Source organism: Emys orbicularis, chromosome 7 (assembly GCF_028017835.1).
Source record: "Emys orbicularis isolate rEmyOrb1 chromosome 7, rEmyOrb1.hap1, whole genome shotgun sequence".
Classification (NCBI taxonomy): Eukaryota; Metazoa; Chordata; order Testudines; family Emydidae; genus Emys; species Emys orbicularis.
The window spans coordinates 105,868,868-105,886,974 of record NC_088689.1 but is presented as its reverse complement, the minus strand read 5'-3'; the positions used below and the strand labels follow the sequence as shown (position 1 = coordinate 105,886,974).

General features: G+C 39.0%; 1 protein-coding gene across 1 annotated transcript in view; it reads right to left on the bottom strand.

Moving 5' to 3' along the window:
- The window catches only part of CCDC66 (coiled-coil domain containing 66), a 45,707-nt gene extending 30,112 nt beyond the window's left edge, over positions 1–15,595 (bottom strand). The window contains exons 1-7 of the mRNA XM_065408469.1: positions 15,487–15,595; positions 13,410–13,474; positions 8,681–8,706; positions 6,217–6,661; positions 2,485–2,653; positions 2,197–2,300; positions 545–678 (exon numbers count right to left, since the gene is read on the bottom strand). Of these exons, the coding sequence (XP_065264541.1) occupies positions 545–678; positions 2,197–2,300; positions 2,485–2,653; positions 6,217–6,661; positions 8,681–8,706; positions 13,410–13,474; positions 15,487–15,497 (954 nt within the window). The 5' untranslated portion in view covers positions 15,498–15,595. The remainder of the gene's footprint in view (positions 1–544; positions 679–2,196; positions 2,301–2,484; positions 2,654–6,216; positions 6,662–8,680; positions 8,707–13,409; positions 13,475–15,486) is intronic.
- Between the last annotated feature and the right edge of the window lie 2,512 nt (positions 15,596–18,107).

Here is an 18,107-nt window from a genome sequence, read left to right as displayed (position 1 = left end):
ATAAGAAACACCAGAATGAACAAAGTAAAGAGGTAGGAATTAAATGATAGTTACAGTATGAACAAAGTCGCGAATTATAGGCAATAGGCAAAGTATGAGGCTAAGAGGCTGATTTCACTTGACAAGAAGCTCTACATAGGGTTTCTGTGGCAACACTGAGGGGGTCTAATGCAAGACAGACCAGAGAGAGTGGACATGGGATCACTGGGGCCACTTCCCCCCACCCCACCTCCACCCACACAATAAGAGCTTCATATAGAGTCCTTCAGGGCTCTGTTAGGACATACAAAGATCTCTGTTACCGTTTTTCTACCAGGGAGAGGAAAAGGAATCTACATGTGCACAGCCTATTAACATGACCTGTGTGCTGGGATTTATCCCTAAATGCAGATTTTACAAGTAATCAGTGGATACACATTGAAAACAAACTCTTATAGAGCAATTTTGAAGTATGAACAAAATATAGCACTATAAAAAAAACTAAAATCAATCTGTTCTCTAAGACACACATTGCTTTTATTGAATGGTCCCTTGCTAGCCTTACTTTAGCTTGATTAACTGGCTTCAGTTTTTCCAAATGGGTTTTATCACCATCACCATCCGTTTTCTCCCAATGGTAGTATTTCGTCTGTCGCTCCAAAGTTTCTTTTAATTTCTTCTTTAAAGCTATCTGTTCATCTTTAAAACAATTTTTTTAGAATAAGTAAATATAAATAATTGCAATTTCAAAAAAGAATAATATGCAATCTGGTAATATAAAAAACATAGTGTAAGCCACTTAAGACGGTAATTGGGCTTTGCCTGATTAGTCTTTCTAACCAGATGTTTGTTCTAAGTGTTGAAAGGCTCTGCCTATGAGAAATATGGCTGCAGAGGATGTGGAAACAGGAGGCAACTGGGAAATCTTTATTGGGAGAGGATAAAACTGTGACGGACTATCAGTGACTCAGGAAAATATTTATCAAAAATATTGCATCTGTTGCTTAAGAAATAGCAGAGGTCCTGAATTCTCCTCATTTCATTGTTAGTTTTGTGCCAGTATGACTATACTGAAACCAAGTAAGTTACACCAGGTTAGAATTGGTGTATCACCGTGCAGGATCAAACCCAGAAATATGGTGGGAGATTTTGGAGGGGTTTTTGTCCGTACAGTTTACATCCAGGTTAAACAAAATCTGCTCTATAGGAATTAATGGCTTCATTATTCCATTAGGAATTTCCAGTAATCTTAGATGATCTTATTCTCCTGAAAACACTGATTCAAAGACAAATATCAATAGTTATGTTTAAAAAAAAAGCTTACACCACAATGGTGTTCAGAATTTGGATGCCAGGACTGAGTATAAATTCCTACAAGTCTATTTAAAATGGGGGAAGGAACCAAATTCATATCCCTTTCTACAGCTTTCCCTCTCCTTACCAAAACAGTGTTTGCTTTCTACCTGCTGACTCTGCAGCAGTAGTTGAAACCTGTGGATCAGTGCTATGTTGCGCCCCTTTGAGCCAGCTAGGCTGCAGCAAAAGAGCCAAAGGGCAGGCCTCAGGCCTCAGGAAAATATCTGAGGCATCAGGCCTCAGGAAAATATCTGCAGCACAGAGAGCCTCAGTGTTGTTATTGCTGGAGGTCCACATCCAAGAAGCATTCTCCAGATAGGACCAGACTAGGGGAGGAAGGAGGTGTGTTAAGAACAAGGGGAGGAATGATTGGGATGGACCAGTGCCCTGATCATTCTCTGACCATGCCAGGGCCCACAAAAGCTACTGCAACAGGAGTGAAAGTTATGTAGAATGCCTTAGCCTGCTCCAAGGGCTCCACTAGCCATGTATATGCTGCATAGGGAAGACAAGTCATAAGCTGACTCCTGTCAATTCCTGCCCTGGTGTAGGCACCAGTGCAAGGATGAATATATCTTTATCTACATGCATGTAAATTCTGTCTGAAACAAAACAAGGAAAGATTTTAAAAATAAAAAGCTATTTTAGCCAAGTCTAATTAGAAGCTCAAGCAAATGTTTTTTACAAACAGAAAAAACACAAACTGATAGAAAATATTTAAAATGCTTTTAAACTTTAGTCATATCAATAGATTTAAACCTTTATAACTAGAAAAAAATGGAAGCTTTGTCTATATTAAATGACCAATGCTACAACATAATACCTTAATATAAATATGGCAAATTATATTTTAATGCATACCTAGTTCCTTCTTCCATTGGGACTTCTTTGCGTCTAACAAAATTTTATCCTCTTCTCTTTCACCTAGGGTACTAAACATGTCAGCTGGTTTCCATGAATTCTTACTGAAGAAAAAAACAAAATTAATTTATTTTTAAAAGTCAAGGTGCCTAATTTTAAATTAGCTATTAATTTACATTGGAACTACTCAGGTTCCATTTCATTACTAATGTACTAATATTAAAAGTTTAATATAGGATACAAGAATAAAAAAAATATTTTGAATGATTAATTAACAGATCTACATACATAACTTTCTGTTCAGTCTGCTCAGATGCTGCTTGTTTTCTGCCTGAGGCATAATTATTTTCATTTGGAACAGATGAAACTTCATCAGCTTTTTGGAGTAATCCCATAATGTTCTCCTCTTGTGGGGCCTGATTAGCAGCAGTGCTACTATCAGAGTTTTTGTTTTGGCCTACAAAGTAAAATGTACATGTTAATAAATATGGCACTAGATTGTCACTCCACATTGTATACAATCGTTTATATGAACAGTAGAACCTGGCTAATTCAAATTAGTGGAAGCTCACGTGAACACTAGAACTACTAAGTACCGCACCTCAGAAGGGGTGCACATACAGGGGAGTGACATTAAGCAATGGAAGCACTTCCCCTGAGTACTGGCAAGGTATTATGTCTCCTTGATTTCTAGACCTCCTGCTGGCCTGGTGCAATGCCACAAAACTTCAACACAGTGCAATGCCTAACATGATTCAATTCTGCACTAACTGTTGATGGAGTTGCTTGCAATTTTGCTTTCCAAGAGTCTACTTAGAATATTCTTAAGTAACCTAGTTATTTTAAGGGCACAAACTCTGGTAAATGTGTTTGCAGTAAGATGTTATCTTGTGCACCAGGGAATGTGATAGGAAGGATGGCACTACGGTTAAGAAATTGGACTAGTAGAACTGAGGAGACCTTGGTTCAGTTGTCCTACAAATTACTTTGTGACTTTGGGCAAGTCCCTTAATCCTTCTGTGACTGTTCTGCAACTGTAAAGCAAGGATAAATATTGCTTCCTTTCTCCCAAACCCTTTTTTTCTTTCTGAATCTGTAAGCTTATTTGGGATAGGAACTGTTTATTAATATATATGAACAGCATCTATTACAAAGGCCCTGATCTTGGCTGGGACCTCACAGTGCTACTGTGATACGCATAATACTAATAACAAGGTGTCATTAAAACTATCTGAAAACTATTCTTAACATGCCAGGAGACTCTAAACTCGTGTATCAAAAGAGGGTCAAAATCTTTAAGTTGTACCTCTTTCAAAAACAAACTTCTTTTTAAAAGTGTCTCAATAGGGTACAGTCTTCAGACATGGAATGCTAACTCTTTTCAACCCATTTATTTAGGCCCAGGTTATACCCATTTCATAATGTATTAAGTAGAGAAACTAAAATCAATGGTGGATGCTGTTTTTAGGGAAAACAGATGAAAGATGTCTGTTCTTGCAGAGGCACACAGGGGATTAAACAACTTCCAATAGCTTTAAAAGCAGTTACACCTCTACCCCGATATAACGTGGCCCGATATAACATGAATTCGGATATAACGCGGTAAAGCAGCGCTCCGGAGGGGCGGGGCTGCACACTCCGGCGGATCAAAGCAACTTCGATATAAGGCGGTTTACCTATAATGCGGTAAGATTTTTTGGCTCCCGAGGACAGCGTTATATTGGGGTAGAGGTGTATCTCCATCACTCTTCCTTGCTCTAATCACAAAAGTAGACTTTTAAAAAATAATAATTTTTAGAAAACATAGAATACATAAAGTGTTTGGGTGCTTTTCCCCCCCAGAAATATAGGCAAGAGTATTAGGATAAAAATAAAATACCTTAAATGTACAAAAATATTGAAGACAATATTTAAAATAGAAAATAAAGCAGTATGCGATAATAGTTGGTTTGAACTGATTTGCCAGCTGCTCCATTTCACAGCTAAACCAAACCTAGAATTTTTTACATACCATTGCTTAACATAATCAAGAGTTCCTAATGACATATTTGAAAATATTGACACAGATCTGAGATTGATTTCAATTAGAGCTATAGTTATGATAGTACTGGTAGCTAAACTACAATCCCATATGTAACAATTCAGTGTGAAATATAGATACTGTGTTCATTCCAGGAATTAAAAAAAAACTTGGCTTTTATATTTCCGCTGATAAACTGTTAGACCAATTTTTTCATAATCTCAATCTTAACATACATTTTGTAAAAGCAACTATGGCTACAAAATTAAGGAGCTGATCCTGCAGCAATCCACAGTTGGAACTTTAGGGGGAGTTCAGCACACAAAGGGCTTATAGGATCAGGACCTAAATTTGAGAGATGAGATCCTCTTGCGCGCGCACACACTCACCCATCCCCCACATGCAGATTAAGAATAACTTTCATTGGCATTAATGGGAGTTATTCATATCCTGCATGGTCAAACTGGACTTATGACTTCCAAGTACAATTCTGATTAATGTAGCAGGTACTCAGGAAATGTCTGAAACAAGAAAATTGATTTCCTCTTCCTCTCGGTGATATGTAATCAATTTTTACCAATAGTCTTAATATTATCTAATGTTTTCTACAGGACTAAGGGAAAATCAGTTTGTTCTGGCTAATCAATATGATTGTTTCACTCACAGATTCTGTCACAGTCTCACACATGGATAGGCTATATGAACCTTTTCTCTCAGTAAAGTAAGAATAGATCCTAAAGTGATGGTATTACTTCCTTGTGGGAAGACTGTCAGTGTCAAATCTGGCTTTATTTTAAAATAATCCAGGTCACCTACGTCACTAGTTGGAACCAGGAACAAGTTCATAGCAACTGAAATGAGCTGGTGGCCTCAGTTTAGTTTCTAATGAACTGGTGGCCTCATCACTGAACATAATCATATTTGGCATGTTAGTTAAGACTTTCAACAGACACACTTAGGGCCAAATGCTGGGATAAATTGGTGTTGCTCTAGTGAAGACAACAGAGCTGCACCTTCATTATATGTTCCAGTATGTACTATGATATTACACCCATCACACCATCTGCTGGAGCATGAAACTGGCTTTGGGGTGGAATAAGTCAGGTCTTTTTAACTGGGCACACAGACTTCCAAATATTTCTCTCTCTCTCTCTCTCTCTCTCTCTCTCTCACTCACACACATGAAAAAGAAAATCTTCAAATGTATGCAACTGTCAAAGGCCCAGACCCCACAAACACTCACTTAATGCAGCATCTTAATGAATTCAGTAGTGGATCAGATCAGTTCCTTGTGCAAAAAGTTAAATGGATGTACATTTGCAAGATCAGGGCCAAATACAGCACTTACCTCTGCTCACCCTCCCAAACAAGTCTGCTCCAAAACAGTTCTATGTTGGATCCCCTGGGAGGGAGGATTTAATCCCTACTCACTTGTGATCTTTTCCTGTTTACTTTCTTTAAGTAACGTGCTTGAGAGAGAATTTTCAATTATGTATTTTAGGATCATGTCTAAATACCGTATTCCACGTCTAGAGATAGCCTCTTGTTTAGAGGAACAACTTGTAAATCTTTATACATTTAGATAAAACACACCTGAGAGAAATTAGTTTCCCAACAAAACACAAGTATCTGACTGAGTCTTTACATAACTGAAGACAATATATATATCAGAAGATAATTTTAACAAGTGTGTAAATTCACAGTAATAACTTAGAGATGGCTTTGTAGTTTTTAATTTATAATGGAAAATGTTCCTTTTAAAAATAAATTAAAATATTTTCTTTTTACTCAAAAAGTGCCTTTGACATTTAATAAATACGAAATAACTTTTTTTAAAAAACTGTACATTTAATTATTGAGCAGACTCCCTGAATTTTAAATCCAAAGTTAAAGCATTTCATTTTTATTTCAAAAATCTGCTATTCATTTCCATAATACAAACCTTCTAAAAGCTACCAGTAAGAGTAAATTTCATTTTTGCTGCAGGATATATATCTTACTTGTTTCTTCTTGCTTTTCCTCCTGGGCCTGGGACTCAATTTTGGTTCCTTGTTTTACAGTCATCAGAATCTGTTCAAGTTGCTCTTGTGTTAAACACACCAAATTGTTCCTTAGATCTTCACCTGAGATATGAGGTTTTTGAGACTTCTGTTTGGGCTTTTTAACAGCAATTTTATTAGGGTTCTGTAAATCCGGCATTCCAGTTGTGTTGTCTTTTTGGATAATCAAAGCATGGTTTTTATTTAAGGATTCCTTTGATGAATCTTTAGATGATGACAAAGTCACACAGTTTTTTTCACCTTTTATTGCTGACCATCTTGATCCACTTCTGGGTTTTGCTAAAATATGTTCATGCTTGACACAGGAATTTTGTGTTGATTTCAGAACATGTCCAGACTGTTTTGTTCTCAATGTATGTTTGAGGATTTTAGCTTTATTATCCATCTGTTAAAACAATAACAGTTTTATCTTTCATAGGATATTAAAGTAAATAAACTATGTACCCTTAGTCTTTTCCTTCCTTCAGGTAGTAAAAGCACATTTTTTCTATCTGTCATATCTAAATATTAAAAGCCAATTCTGTTCTCCGTTACATTAGTAGAAACTCTAGTTCACTAAACGGAATGACTCCAGATGAATACTAATGTAACTGAAAGGAGGATTTGCCTCCAAAGTGTGCATTACTGTTAATTTTTTAATTTGAATATGAATGTCTAAAGCAACAATATAGAAATTAGTTTTACAGTATGGTCACTTGTCCCATACTGTCAGTATTAGAGATAATAATCCCTCTTCTGCATTATGGTTGCTGCTAGCAAATAATCAGAATAAAATTTTAATAATCTGATTCTGATCAGAAGCACCAATTTAGAATGTATTTGCAGTCAACTGTCAGCTTTCAAACCCTTTGGTGAACAAAACAGGATAATTTTCCTTTAACCTCTTGCATGCCAGGCATAATCTAGTCTCCTTTCAAATAATGGGCCCAATGATTTCAATATTATGTCATGGGATAGAGTTGTATGAATGTCTTCCGGCTGGGTAAGCATCATAAATGCAAGGGCACTAGACTTGTTACAGTCACATTTATCTGATCAGGTATGAAGGGCTCAGGCAGATGTGGGTGCTGGGGAAAAAGACAGTTTTCAGGTAAGTATTCTTTAAAAACACACTTACCCAAGATAAACTACTCTCTTCTACAAACTGAAGTAAAACCACAGTATTATCTAACAGTCTTGTAATTGTATGAAGTCATGTGCATAGTAAAAAATTATTTTTCCTCACCTTCTCCATCCTATCCCATCCCCAAGGCAACATTGAACCCATAGAAATCAGAACAAGTCATCTCAGGCTGAGCTATTATGGTCGACATTAAGTGGCAAATTCATCCCTCAAAAGACTCATGTGCAACTCTTACAGATATGAACAGGAGTTTTATGCAAGCATCTGAAGGCACAATTTGTTTCTAAGTAAGGTTTCAGAATGACAAAAGGCAAGGCGGATATTTCATTACAATGGCTTCTACTATGTATTAACTGCATAGGAGTTCCTTTGATCCTCTTCTCCACCTCTCTGCTGGAGTTCCCCAGAGATCTCCCTTGATTCTCGCTCTCTCTTTCTACCCCTGTATCTATGTATGTTCTTGGGTAACTTCATCTGCTCCCATGATCGTGCTTAGCATTTCTGTGCTGATGATGACTCTCAATTTACTCATGACCTCTCCACCTCTATTCAGGCTCACAACTCTTTATCATCTTTTCCTGAAAGTCATGTTGCTTTTCTTCAAATTAAACATGGCTAAAAATGAAACTTCTAAAGCTTGGCTGCTGGAACCATGCATATTTTTCTCCTCTTCTCCCCACACATCAGTATGTTGCCAAACCTTATTTTGTTCTGTACTATATAAATATCTCTCTCTCACACTCATTTTCCCTTCAGCTGTAATATTTGTCTATGCTTTGGTTCTCTCTTGCCTTAACTACTGAAACATCCTCTCCTTTGGCCTCTCCATCTCAAATCTTGCTCCCTTCTAGTTCATACAAAAAGTAAGGATGGCCTTGTGGTTAAGATACTGGAATGAGACTCAAGAAAATCTGGCTTCAGTACCCAGCTCTGAAGCCAGAGTCTGTGTGGCTTCCAACTAATCACTTAATCATCAGAACGTTATCCAATGTAGTTCATTGTACTACTGTCTTTTTTTCAATCTCTCTTCTGAGAATTTAAGTTTTAGGCATATTGCATGCAGAGTATTTTCCAGAGATAGAGGGGTTCAAGTCATATTAATCCTACCTATTTTGTCAGCTACCATGAGTTTTGTCAATGGAACTTCATTCTTTCATAGTTAACATTGACCACAGATATTTAGACACATCAGAAATCACTATTTAAACACATTTTGAAAAGATATTAACAATTTTATTTTTGGTTCTTATCTAAAAATCAAGGAATCATTACTCCACTTACCTTAACTGTGGATTTTGATTTACCCACTGTAAAACAAATAAAACAAAATAAACACATGAGAAAAATATTCAATAATCAACAATTATTTCCTTGAAAACCACATCCTGAGAAATTCATGGTCCCACCTAGCCTTAAAATCTATTATTCTATTATGGTTACCTAGTCTCACCTCCTGCCTAATGCAGTCCAAAGAACCTTACTTGTAATTTCTGCATCAAAAACTTGTTAGATGCAGTAAACTTTTAGAAAGATATCCAGTCTTTTTATTTAAATACTTCAACTGAGGTAAAATTCATTACAAACCTAGGTTCCAATGGTTAATAACCCTCTTTCTTAAAAAATGTGTATGTTATTTCTAGTCTGAATTATCTAGCCTTCAGCTTCTAACCACAGGATCTTATTATACCTTTGGGCTTGTCCACACAAAGACTTGGTGCGCAACAAGCCATGGAATGAATGTACGGCCCACTAGCTTGCTGTATAGTGACTTGCTGTGTGGACCCTACTACTGCACACTAAAAGTTCCAAAGTGTGCTTTGTCCTTAGTGTGCAGCAGCAGGATCCACTTAGGGCTTGCCTACCCAGCATGGTAAAGCTCTCTAGGGGGGTATGAATTGTAGAGCACTCTAACTGCCCTGCATAGACCGTGCTGGCCCATTCTAAAAAGTACCTAGTTTGTGATAACATAGTTCTGTGCAGGATCTACTGGGGCAGTTAGAACGCAACACATTAGAGCATTCTACGAACTGCATTCCTCTAAAGCACTTTTTCTGCACCATGTAGACAAGCCCTTAGTATGTGGTAGGCTAGAGTGTTGTATAGTCACACCCTGGCTTGCCATATACTAAGTTGCCCTTTTACTGATTGATTTAAAGAAGCACCTACTATCAGAAATCTCTTTTCTATGTAAATACTTGTAGACTGTAATCAAGTAATCTCTTAACCTTCTCTTGGATAAACTAAACAGATTGATCTTCTTTAGTCTCTTACTATAAAGCATGTTTTCCAGACCTTGAATTATTCTGGTAGCTCTTTTCTGGACCCTTTCCAATTTTTCAACATACTTTTTGAAGTGCTGACACCAGAAATGAATACAACATTCCCATAATGGTTTCACTAATGCTGTATACAGATGTAATATCATGTCCCCATTCCTACTTGATATTCCCTTGCTTATATATCTAAGGATGGTGTTCGTCCTCTTAGCTACAGCATCCCATGTTCAACTGATTATCTACTATTACCCCTACAGTTCTTCTGGGTGTCACGGCATTCCAGGATACAGGCCTCTATCCTGTAAGTGAGACCTACATTCTTTGTTCTTAGACATATGACCTTGCAATTGAAAGTCTTTAAAAAATATGTTCAAATGAGTCCATCTTGTCACGCAACCCAGGGCTGTCTGTATAACTGACCTGTCCACTTCACTATTTACCGCTCTGGTAATTTTTGTCTCATGTGTAGGGCCCTACCAAATTCACGGTCCATTTTGGTCAATTTCACAGTCATAGGATTTTAAAAATCATAAATTTCATGATTTCAGCTATTTAAATCTGAAATTTCATGGTGTTGTAATTGTAGGGTCCTGACCTAAAAAGGAGTTGGGAGGGGGTTACAAGGTTATTATAGGGGGGGTTGCAGTACTGCTACCCTTACTTCTGCACTGCTGCTGGCTGCTGGAGAGTGGCGGCTGCTGGCAGGGAGACCTGCTCTGAAGGCAGAGCCACTGCCAGCACCAGCGCAGAAGTAAGGATGGCATGGTATGGTATTGCCACCCTTACTTCTCCGCTGCTGCTGGCAGGGCACTGCCTTCAGAGATGGGCTCCCATCTCTGAAGGCAGCACAGAAGTAAGGGTGGCAATACTGCAACCCCCCTAAAATAACCTTGTGACCACCCTGCAACTTCCTTTTGGGTCAGGACCCCCAATCTGAAAAACGCTGGTTTCCCCTGTGAAATCTGTATAGTATAGGGTAAAAGCACACAAAAGACAAGATTTCACGGTCTGTGGTGCGTTTTTCATGGCTGTGAATTTGGTAGGGCCCTACTCGTGTAAATATTACCAGCAATGACTTTATATTTTCTTCCAGATCCTTGATAAAGATCATTTACAGCACTAGGTCAAAGACAGATCTTTGTGGGACCCCAGTGGAAACAACCTCATTGATAATGATTTTCCATTCTAGATAAATATCCTTACATTCATATTTACATTAATTTTTATGCTCCTAAGGCCCTGTAACCAGGTGTGCTGTCCCTTAAGGACTGGCCCCAAGTCCAGCACTGCCCTGTTTTCAGTTTCAGCCTGAAATGAAGGTATTTTGGGATCATAGTTCCCAGTAGGCTCCGTGGCCTCTTGCCTTACTTGAGGGGGGGAGAAGAGGGAGTTTGTTGTCCTGGTGGGCTCTGCTCACCAGTCCAGAACCAAATAAGCAGGAACTGCAGTTCTCAGAAAGCCCATGGGAATAACAGGCTATATAGCAAGGAATGCTGGGACAGGAGGCAGGAGTATATGGTTCCTGCCCTCATAACACTGAGAAACTGGAGGGAGTAAGATTTTTTGTGATGCTGTTCTGCTTCGTAAGAGGGAGACCTGTAGAGAGTAGGGCTGCTAACAGTATCTCTCCAGTGAGGAGCGGAAACATCCCCTTGAAAGACCCCTTTGGTAAGTATTTGTTTTATTGTGGCCTTCCTTTTACTGTGAAAGGGTGGAATTTAGGGTTTGGCTAGAGCAGGGGTTCTCAAACTGGGGGTCGGGACCCCTCAGGGGGTCGTGAGGTTATTACATGGGGGGTTGCGAGTTGTCTGTCTCCACCCCAAACCCCGCTTTGCCTCCAGCATTTATAATGGTGTTAAATGTAAAAAAGTGTGTTTTTAATTTATAAGGGAGGGTCGCACTCAGAGGCTTGCTATGTGAAAGGGGTCACCAGTACAAAAGTTTGAGAACCACTGGGCTAGAGGATTACTCAGACAGCCAGAGAAACTGCAGCACAGCTTGCATCTATATGAGGGACAAGTAAAGATCCTCTGTTTAGGGGCACCATTATCTTGAAATCTAGTCAGTTTAAAAATAATGAATTCAAAGTAGCTTTAGCCAGTATGCCTGACTTTGAATCCCCCTGCCTCTATTTCTGACTCTACAATCTCATTTTCTTTTTCATTTAAATGGCTTATTCTCTCCACTGTTACTGTGTAAAAGACACACACAATAATTTCTTTGAAACTGGGTGTCTTAAACCACCACAAGATGTTCCTGATTAAAGTCTCACTGCTGTTTGGAAATTTTAATATTGTATAGGAAACTGAAATTCATAAATGTAACCTGATACAATTTAGCTGAATATCACTGCTGTTTACATCAGTCTCATGAACTTTATAAAAATAGCTTTTCTTGGACAAGATTTCATATTTTATTTTTTTAATTTAATGCCAATCCAGCAGCTAAAGGGTAGCGTTCTATCTTGCTTTGTGAGAGCATTCTGGAGTGACTACTGGTTCCAATCCACTGAGGCCCATAAAGGTGGGAAGATTGCCAGATGTAGCATCTACAGTCCAGAAGGAAAAAGAGAAGAGGAGGGAAGCATGCTAAAGTGGTTAACAATGTCTATAGCAGACTGACTGGCATTGATTGGCTCAGAAAGTAATCCCATAAAGTCTTCCCTGGACAAAAATATCATAAATGCAGAACTTGGAAGATGAAATATGGCTTTAAAGAGAGGGGGAAAGGCAGAGATCTTCAGGCTTCTGTCAGCTATGTAGTGAACCCTGGGAGATTTTGGGAAAGGGGATTTATACTTAGATATAAATTAGCAGTGTTTTATTCTGAACATCAGATTTAGTGTTTATTTATGAATGACTTGCACAACTTATTGAGTTGATCTGTGCTACTGTCCATTCCACTTATAACATCCTGCATTTATATTTTTTTGACTAATACCTATGCTAGTCAGCAATATGGATAGCTGACCCTTCAAGAAATCAAAATTGTTCCCAGTTGCCTTCTTAACAAAATATGATCATATACTTTGATGCTGGGTTATTACTGTAAAAGCAATGCTTTCCATTCAAGCCATTTAATAATGAACAAATACTGGAAAAGAGATTTTTGCATCTCAGCAGCAAGAATGAGAGGTGGCCTAAATATATTGGTTTTTAAAAGTAAAAATGTTCACAAAGTTTTGTCCTGTGGTTAGTGATTCATTCCAAACCTCAGAGAAAGCTGCAGTGTCTTGCAACTTAGAAGGAACTACGTTTACAAAAAAAGATTTTTTTTAACATGCTCCCTCTGTTTAAATACAGCACTGTAAAGATATGGAAGTATTCCTCAAATCAGGTCAATCTATATATAATGGTCAATTTATCTCTGGATGCACAAGAAGAGCCAAAAGACTGCTGAGAGCTGAGCTGAGAGTATCTTAGACTTTGCCAGTTGATCAATATTTGTGATGATCAAAACCATTATTGTCAGACAGTACATATGGCTGGCAACGCATGATTTATGGAAAGTCAAATACAAACCCATGCCAGTAACATTTTGGTGAATATTAGGACCCATAAATAACAATGTACAGAATATTTCATCAAAACCTTGAATAGTTCTTTCACATCACTATACAAAACATTAATACTTAACCTTTATAACAAGATATGATTAATTTTGTTTATCTTCAAGGAGATTTAAAATGTATTAGAGACAATTGAACTTAACGATTATACATAATAAAATCATACCATATGAAGCCAAAATTAGCCTAGGTTTTCCATCCAAAATTTCAGTTTCAAGCTTTAATCCATCTCTGTAAAACAACAACAAAAACAGCTAAACTCTTCTGTACCTGAAATCATCATCAGCAAAGTATGTGAGATTATGGCACAAGGAGATAGGTGCTCTCAAGATACTTAGCTCATATCACCATTTCATATTCTATGTTTATATTAAATACAAACTTAAGCAATTCCTTCTTATAAATATGCAAATATTGGGAGATAGCCATACTACTCAAGTGCTGGTGCTTTTAAGCCTGTACATCTCAATATATATCTAAGTTGGGCTGACATATTTCAATATACACGTCTACCCCGATATAAAGCTGTCCTCGGGAGCCAAAAAATCTTACTGCATTATAGGTGAAACTGCGTTATATCGAACTTGCTTTGATCCGCCGGAGTGCGCAGCCCCCCCTGCCCCGAGCGCTGCTTTACCGCGTTATATCTGAATTCATGTTATATTGGGTCACGTTATATTGGGGTAGAGTTGTATTCATACCTTGTCATGTCTGATTTCTGACCTGATCCAAGAGATGGGTAATGGGATAATTGATAAAGTGGTGAACTAAAGAAAGGTATATTAAACAATATAAACCATGTTAATTTCAGCACCAAAGAAGCCTGAGAGATGGCTACAACTGGGGGGAGGACAATATTTTAAAAACAGTATTTAGCTGTCATTTAAATAAAAATTTAAATTGTCTTCATATTCTAATACACCCCATACCGTTGAGAGAGAGGATTCTTCAAAAACAAAAGAAAAACACCGGGGAGACCTCCAGGGAATGGAAATTAATGTTAAAGATTTACAATTTTTTCTTTCAATCTTACATTTAAGCATTTCAACTCTATTTTACCGAAATCCCAGTTCTTACTGAAAACAAAAAACAAAAATAGTTTGAGATATTAATCCTAATATTAAGGCAGGAGTGTTGTCAGCTCTTTTGATTCATGGTATTTTTCTTGGAGCCCTGGCTGTTAGAATCCGATAATCTGTGAATTTTAGCTTTCATTAAAAAAAAAAAGAGCTTTCTAGGCCTCATAGTTGCATAGAAAAGCCTGAAACCATGAACCCTAAATGCTTGAGCACTACAAGGTAAATAAAAAGAACACATTTTTTTTTAACTTCATTGTTTTTATGCTAAGATCACGATGTTTGAGGCCTGAATCATGATTTTTGAACTCTTGGGGCCACTGATACTGAGACCAACCGAAGTGAAATTAGCGATAAAGAGTCCTGTGGCACCTTATAGACTAACAGAAGTATTGGAGCATAAGCTTTCGTGGGTGACTACCCACTTCGTCAGACGCGTCTGATGAAGTGGGTAGTCACCCATGAAAGCTTATGCTCCAATACTTCTGTTAGTCTAAGGTGCCACGGGACTCTTTGTCGCTTTTTACAGATCCAGACTAACACAGCTACCCCTCTGATACTGAAGTGAAATTAGTAGAGTATGCATAAATTGACCATTGAGAGCATCACTAATGGGCAACGTAAAGTAGTGTTTACTCGGGGGGGAAAAACACCCGTGAAAATCCTAGTTGGAAGAACTGGGAGTAAAGGCTGACAGCTAAAGGTCAGTCAGAATCCTTCCCTTACCTAGCGGATTTTTTCCTTCCAATAGCCACGACCTCTTATAACACGCTACAGGGTTACGATAGCCGCAGTTCTAGGGAGGGACTTTATATACCGAGTCGTGAGGCACAGAACAAAGTACCCAGAGCAACCCACTGAATGCCCTGGACAAAGAGCAAACAAAACACGGACTGGGGGGGCAGGGGCGCATCAGACGTTGCCGGGGCGTCTCTGAGACGTCACCTGCCAGAACAAACCCAGGTGCCGAGACGTCACGTCACGTCGCACATTTTACATTACAACGTTTTGCAGGCCCTGGCCCTAACTGTGGTAGCCCGTTAGCCGCAGGCGGGGCGAGGCACAGCCCTGCCCGACTCTGGGGAGCGGGTCATTATGGAGATCCAGACCACGGGGACAGACACGCCCAGCGCAGAGGAGCCAAAAGCCGGGCACTGCCCTGCTTACCCCAGGTTCATGGCCCTTCCCCTTCTACACCCACGGGATGCGGCGACAACCAGGGGCGGCAGCGCGGCTGGAGCGAGACCGACGCCGCTGCCTGGCGCCCTAGTGTGTGTACGTTGGTTGCTGCCACCGCACAATGAGACGGGAGGTGATAGGCTTCCCCAAGGCTCGGGCCCTCCCGCCAATGAGCGCCCCTTACACTGCGGGGCTGGCTTCGCCTGCGTGCGAGGCATTGTGGGGGCTGGAGTCCGGAGCTTCGCCCGCTCCTCAGCCGCGTGCTGCTGAGCGGGTGACGCAGGGGCCTCGCAGGGCCAGTCCAAAAGCTGCAGCCGGGCGCGCCGCTGGGGACCCGCGCGCCCATGGGGCTGTCCTCGATACAGAACTGCTAGTAGAGGGGTTGGGCGGCGGAGGGGGGAATCGGACATAACAGTGTTAAGATGTATTGGAGTGGGGGAGGGGTAGATGCAAAACTATTCGTATTGTTCTGTATCCTGCGTAAAATAGTAACCGGGGGAGGGGACTACGAAAACCCCAATTCTGCAGTGAGGTTTGCATGGACAAAGCCTGGTGTGGATTTCAGTGCTGGCTTCAGGCCCAAATTATTATTAATTATTATTATTATGTTCTTTATTATTAATTTTGCTTGGGGAGAAAAATGCAGTAGGTACAAAAGTATTTAAGAATATTTGGGAGGTGGGGTAAAAGCGCACAATAGTTCATTGGGGATACAAGTGTATTCAAACTGGTTTGGAATCTGTCACTCCCCAACTTACTAAAAATGGGGGGGGGGGCTATACCAAATTATTAATAGTATATTAAAATAGACAACTAAGGGCCCAGTTGTGCAGTTACACATGTGAGTAACTTTCACTAGAATCAACACTTTACTTAGTATGGGGTTTTCTTGTTACAAAAGTATTGGTTTTTTGCTAGAGGAATAAATCGGGAGCTATGGTTGCTTACTACTGTTGAAAATCAGGCTACTCATTTAGATGTCACGTATGGGTTGGGTGATGAGCTCTAGTCAGCCAGGTTTGAAAATGTTGGGTTAATTGTTTAAAAGTGGTCAAATAAGGGCCAGTGTTTTGAAAGTGGCCTCTTATCACCTTGAGGATCAGTTCCTTAGTACATGGGCGTCAGCTGACTTCGTCCTTGGCCATCTTTTCCGTCCTCTTTTCTTGTCTCCTATTGAACAGCTAGAATTGCAGCTCCCTACCTTTGTATTGCCATCAATGATGCTTTATGGGAAATGTTTCAGGAGTAGGACATTGAGCACCCTGTAACCTATTGCTTTCTTGACATAGTTTCTTTAATAACAGCGCATATGAGAAATACTATTATTTTTAATTGGAACCTTAATTATTTTTTAATCGGAATCCTGAAGTGTTTACTACTTTTTCAGGGAGAATTACTTATGACTTCATAGGGGGCATTAGGCTCTGATTCAGGAAAGCGTTTAAGCATCTATTTATGTCCATCCCTATTCAAGGCAACATTTAAACTCATACTTAAAATTAAATGTGCTTATATCCTCTTGATTTCAAAGGAAGTAAGCACATATTCTAATAGTGTCCTGAATAGCAATGCAAAGTAAGTGTTTGGCCCCAGACTGAATATAATGGATCATATACTGGAGTATAACTCAAAACTCCCGCTGAAATCAACAGGAATTTTGCCTGAATAAGCACCACAAGATTTGTCCCAATACAAGTAAGTGGCAGTCAGATAATAATGGATAATCAAGCTGGATTTGATGTGTACAAAAAACCCAATTTATCTGATGCTGTTTGGAATTACTTTGGATAATTACTGTGCCATACTAACTCATCTCATATTTAACAGACTTCCACCTGTTTCCATCCAAATGGACCTTCCCACGTAGTAGTGTGTTATTGTTGATCTGGTAACTAAAAAAGCCAAACAGTCAATCTTAGACACTTTGGACCAGATCCTCAAAGGTATTTAGGTTCCTAACTCCTTTGATCTGAGACCTCCATTTAAGGAGCAGGATAAGGAAGGAAAAGAGAATCAACACGGGAAACTTTTCTCAGTAAGCTGCTAAAATTGAATTTAAGTTCTGTGAATAGAGGAAATGCTATATTTGATTACAGGATACAATTTAGCTTTTTTTGCTGGCTCCTCTGTTCCAGCCCCTTTCCTTCAGCTCTGCCTTTCACTCAGATATGCCAGAGACACCAACTGTAGGCTGGCTGAATTTATTTTATTTATCTAGCTGATGTATTTTCATGATCATCACGGTGTCTGAATATCTGAAGAATATCTGAAAACAAAATAGTGGGGAAAATTAGACTTCTTCATTTCAAAGATGATAATCTACCAAAATACATATTTAAAACAAAATTCTGTGCCATTTTGAGGTTTGACCATCTGTTCAGAGAATATATTGTATTTGTGAACTGTATTGTCTGTCTAATTTAGATTGTAAAATATTTAGGACAAGAACATGTCTTTCTCCATGTTTTGCGCGCCAAGCACTCTTTCAACTTTCAACATATTTTTTTCTTTCCACTATTATTAGTATGTCTGTGTCAGAATTACTACGTTAAAACTTCCACCTTCCTTCAATCAAATAGCTGTGTTTCAGATAGTTTTTTGTGCAGGTT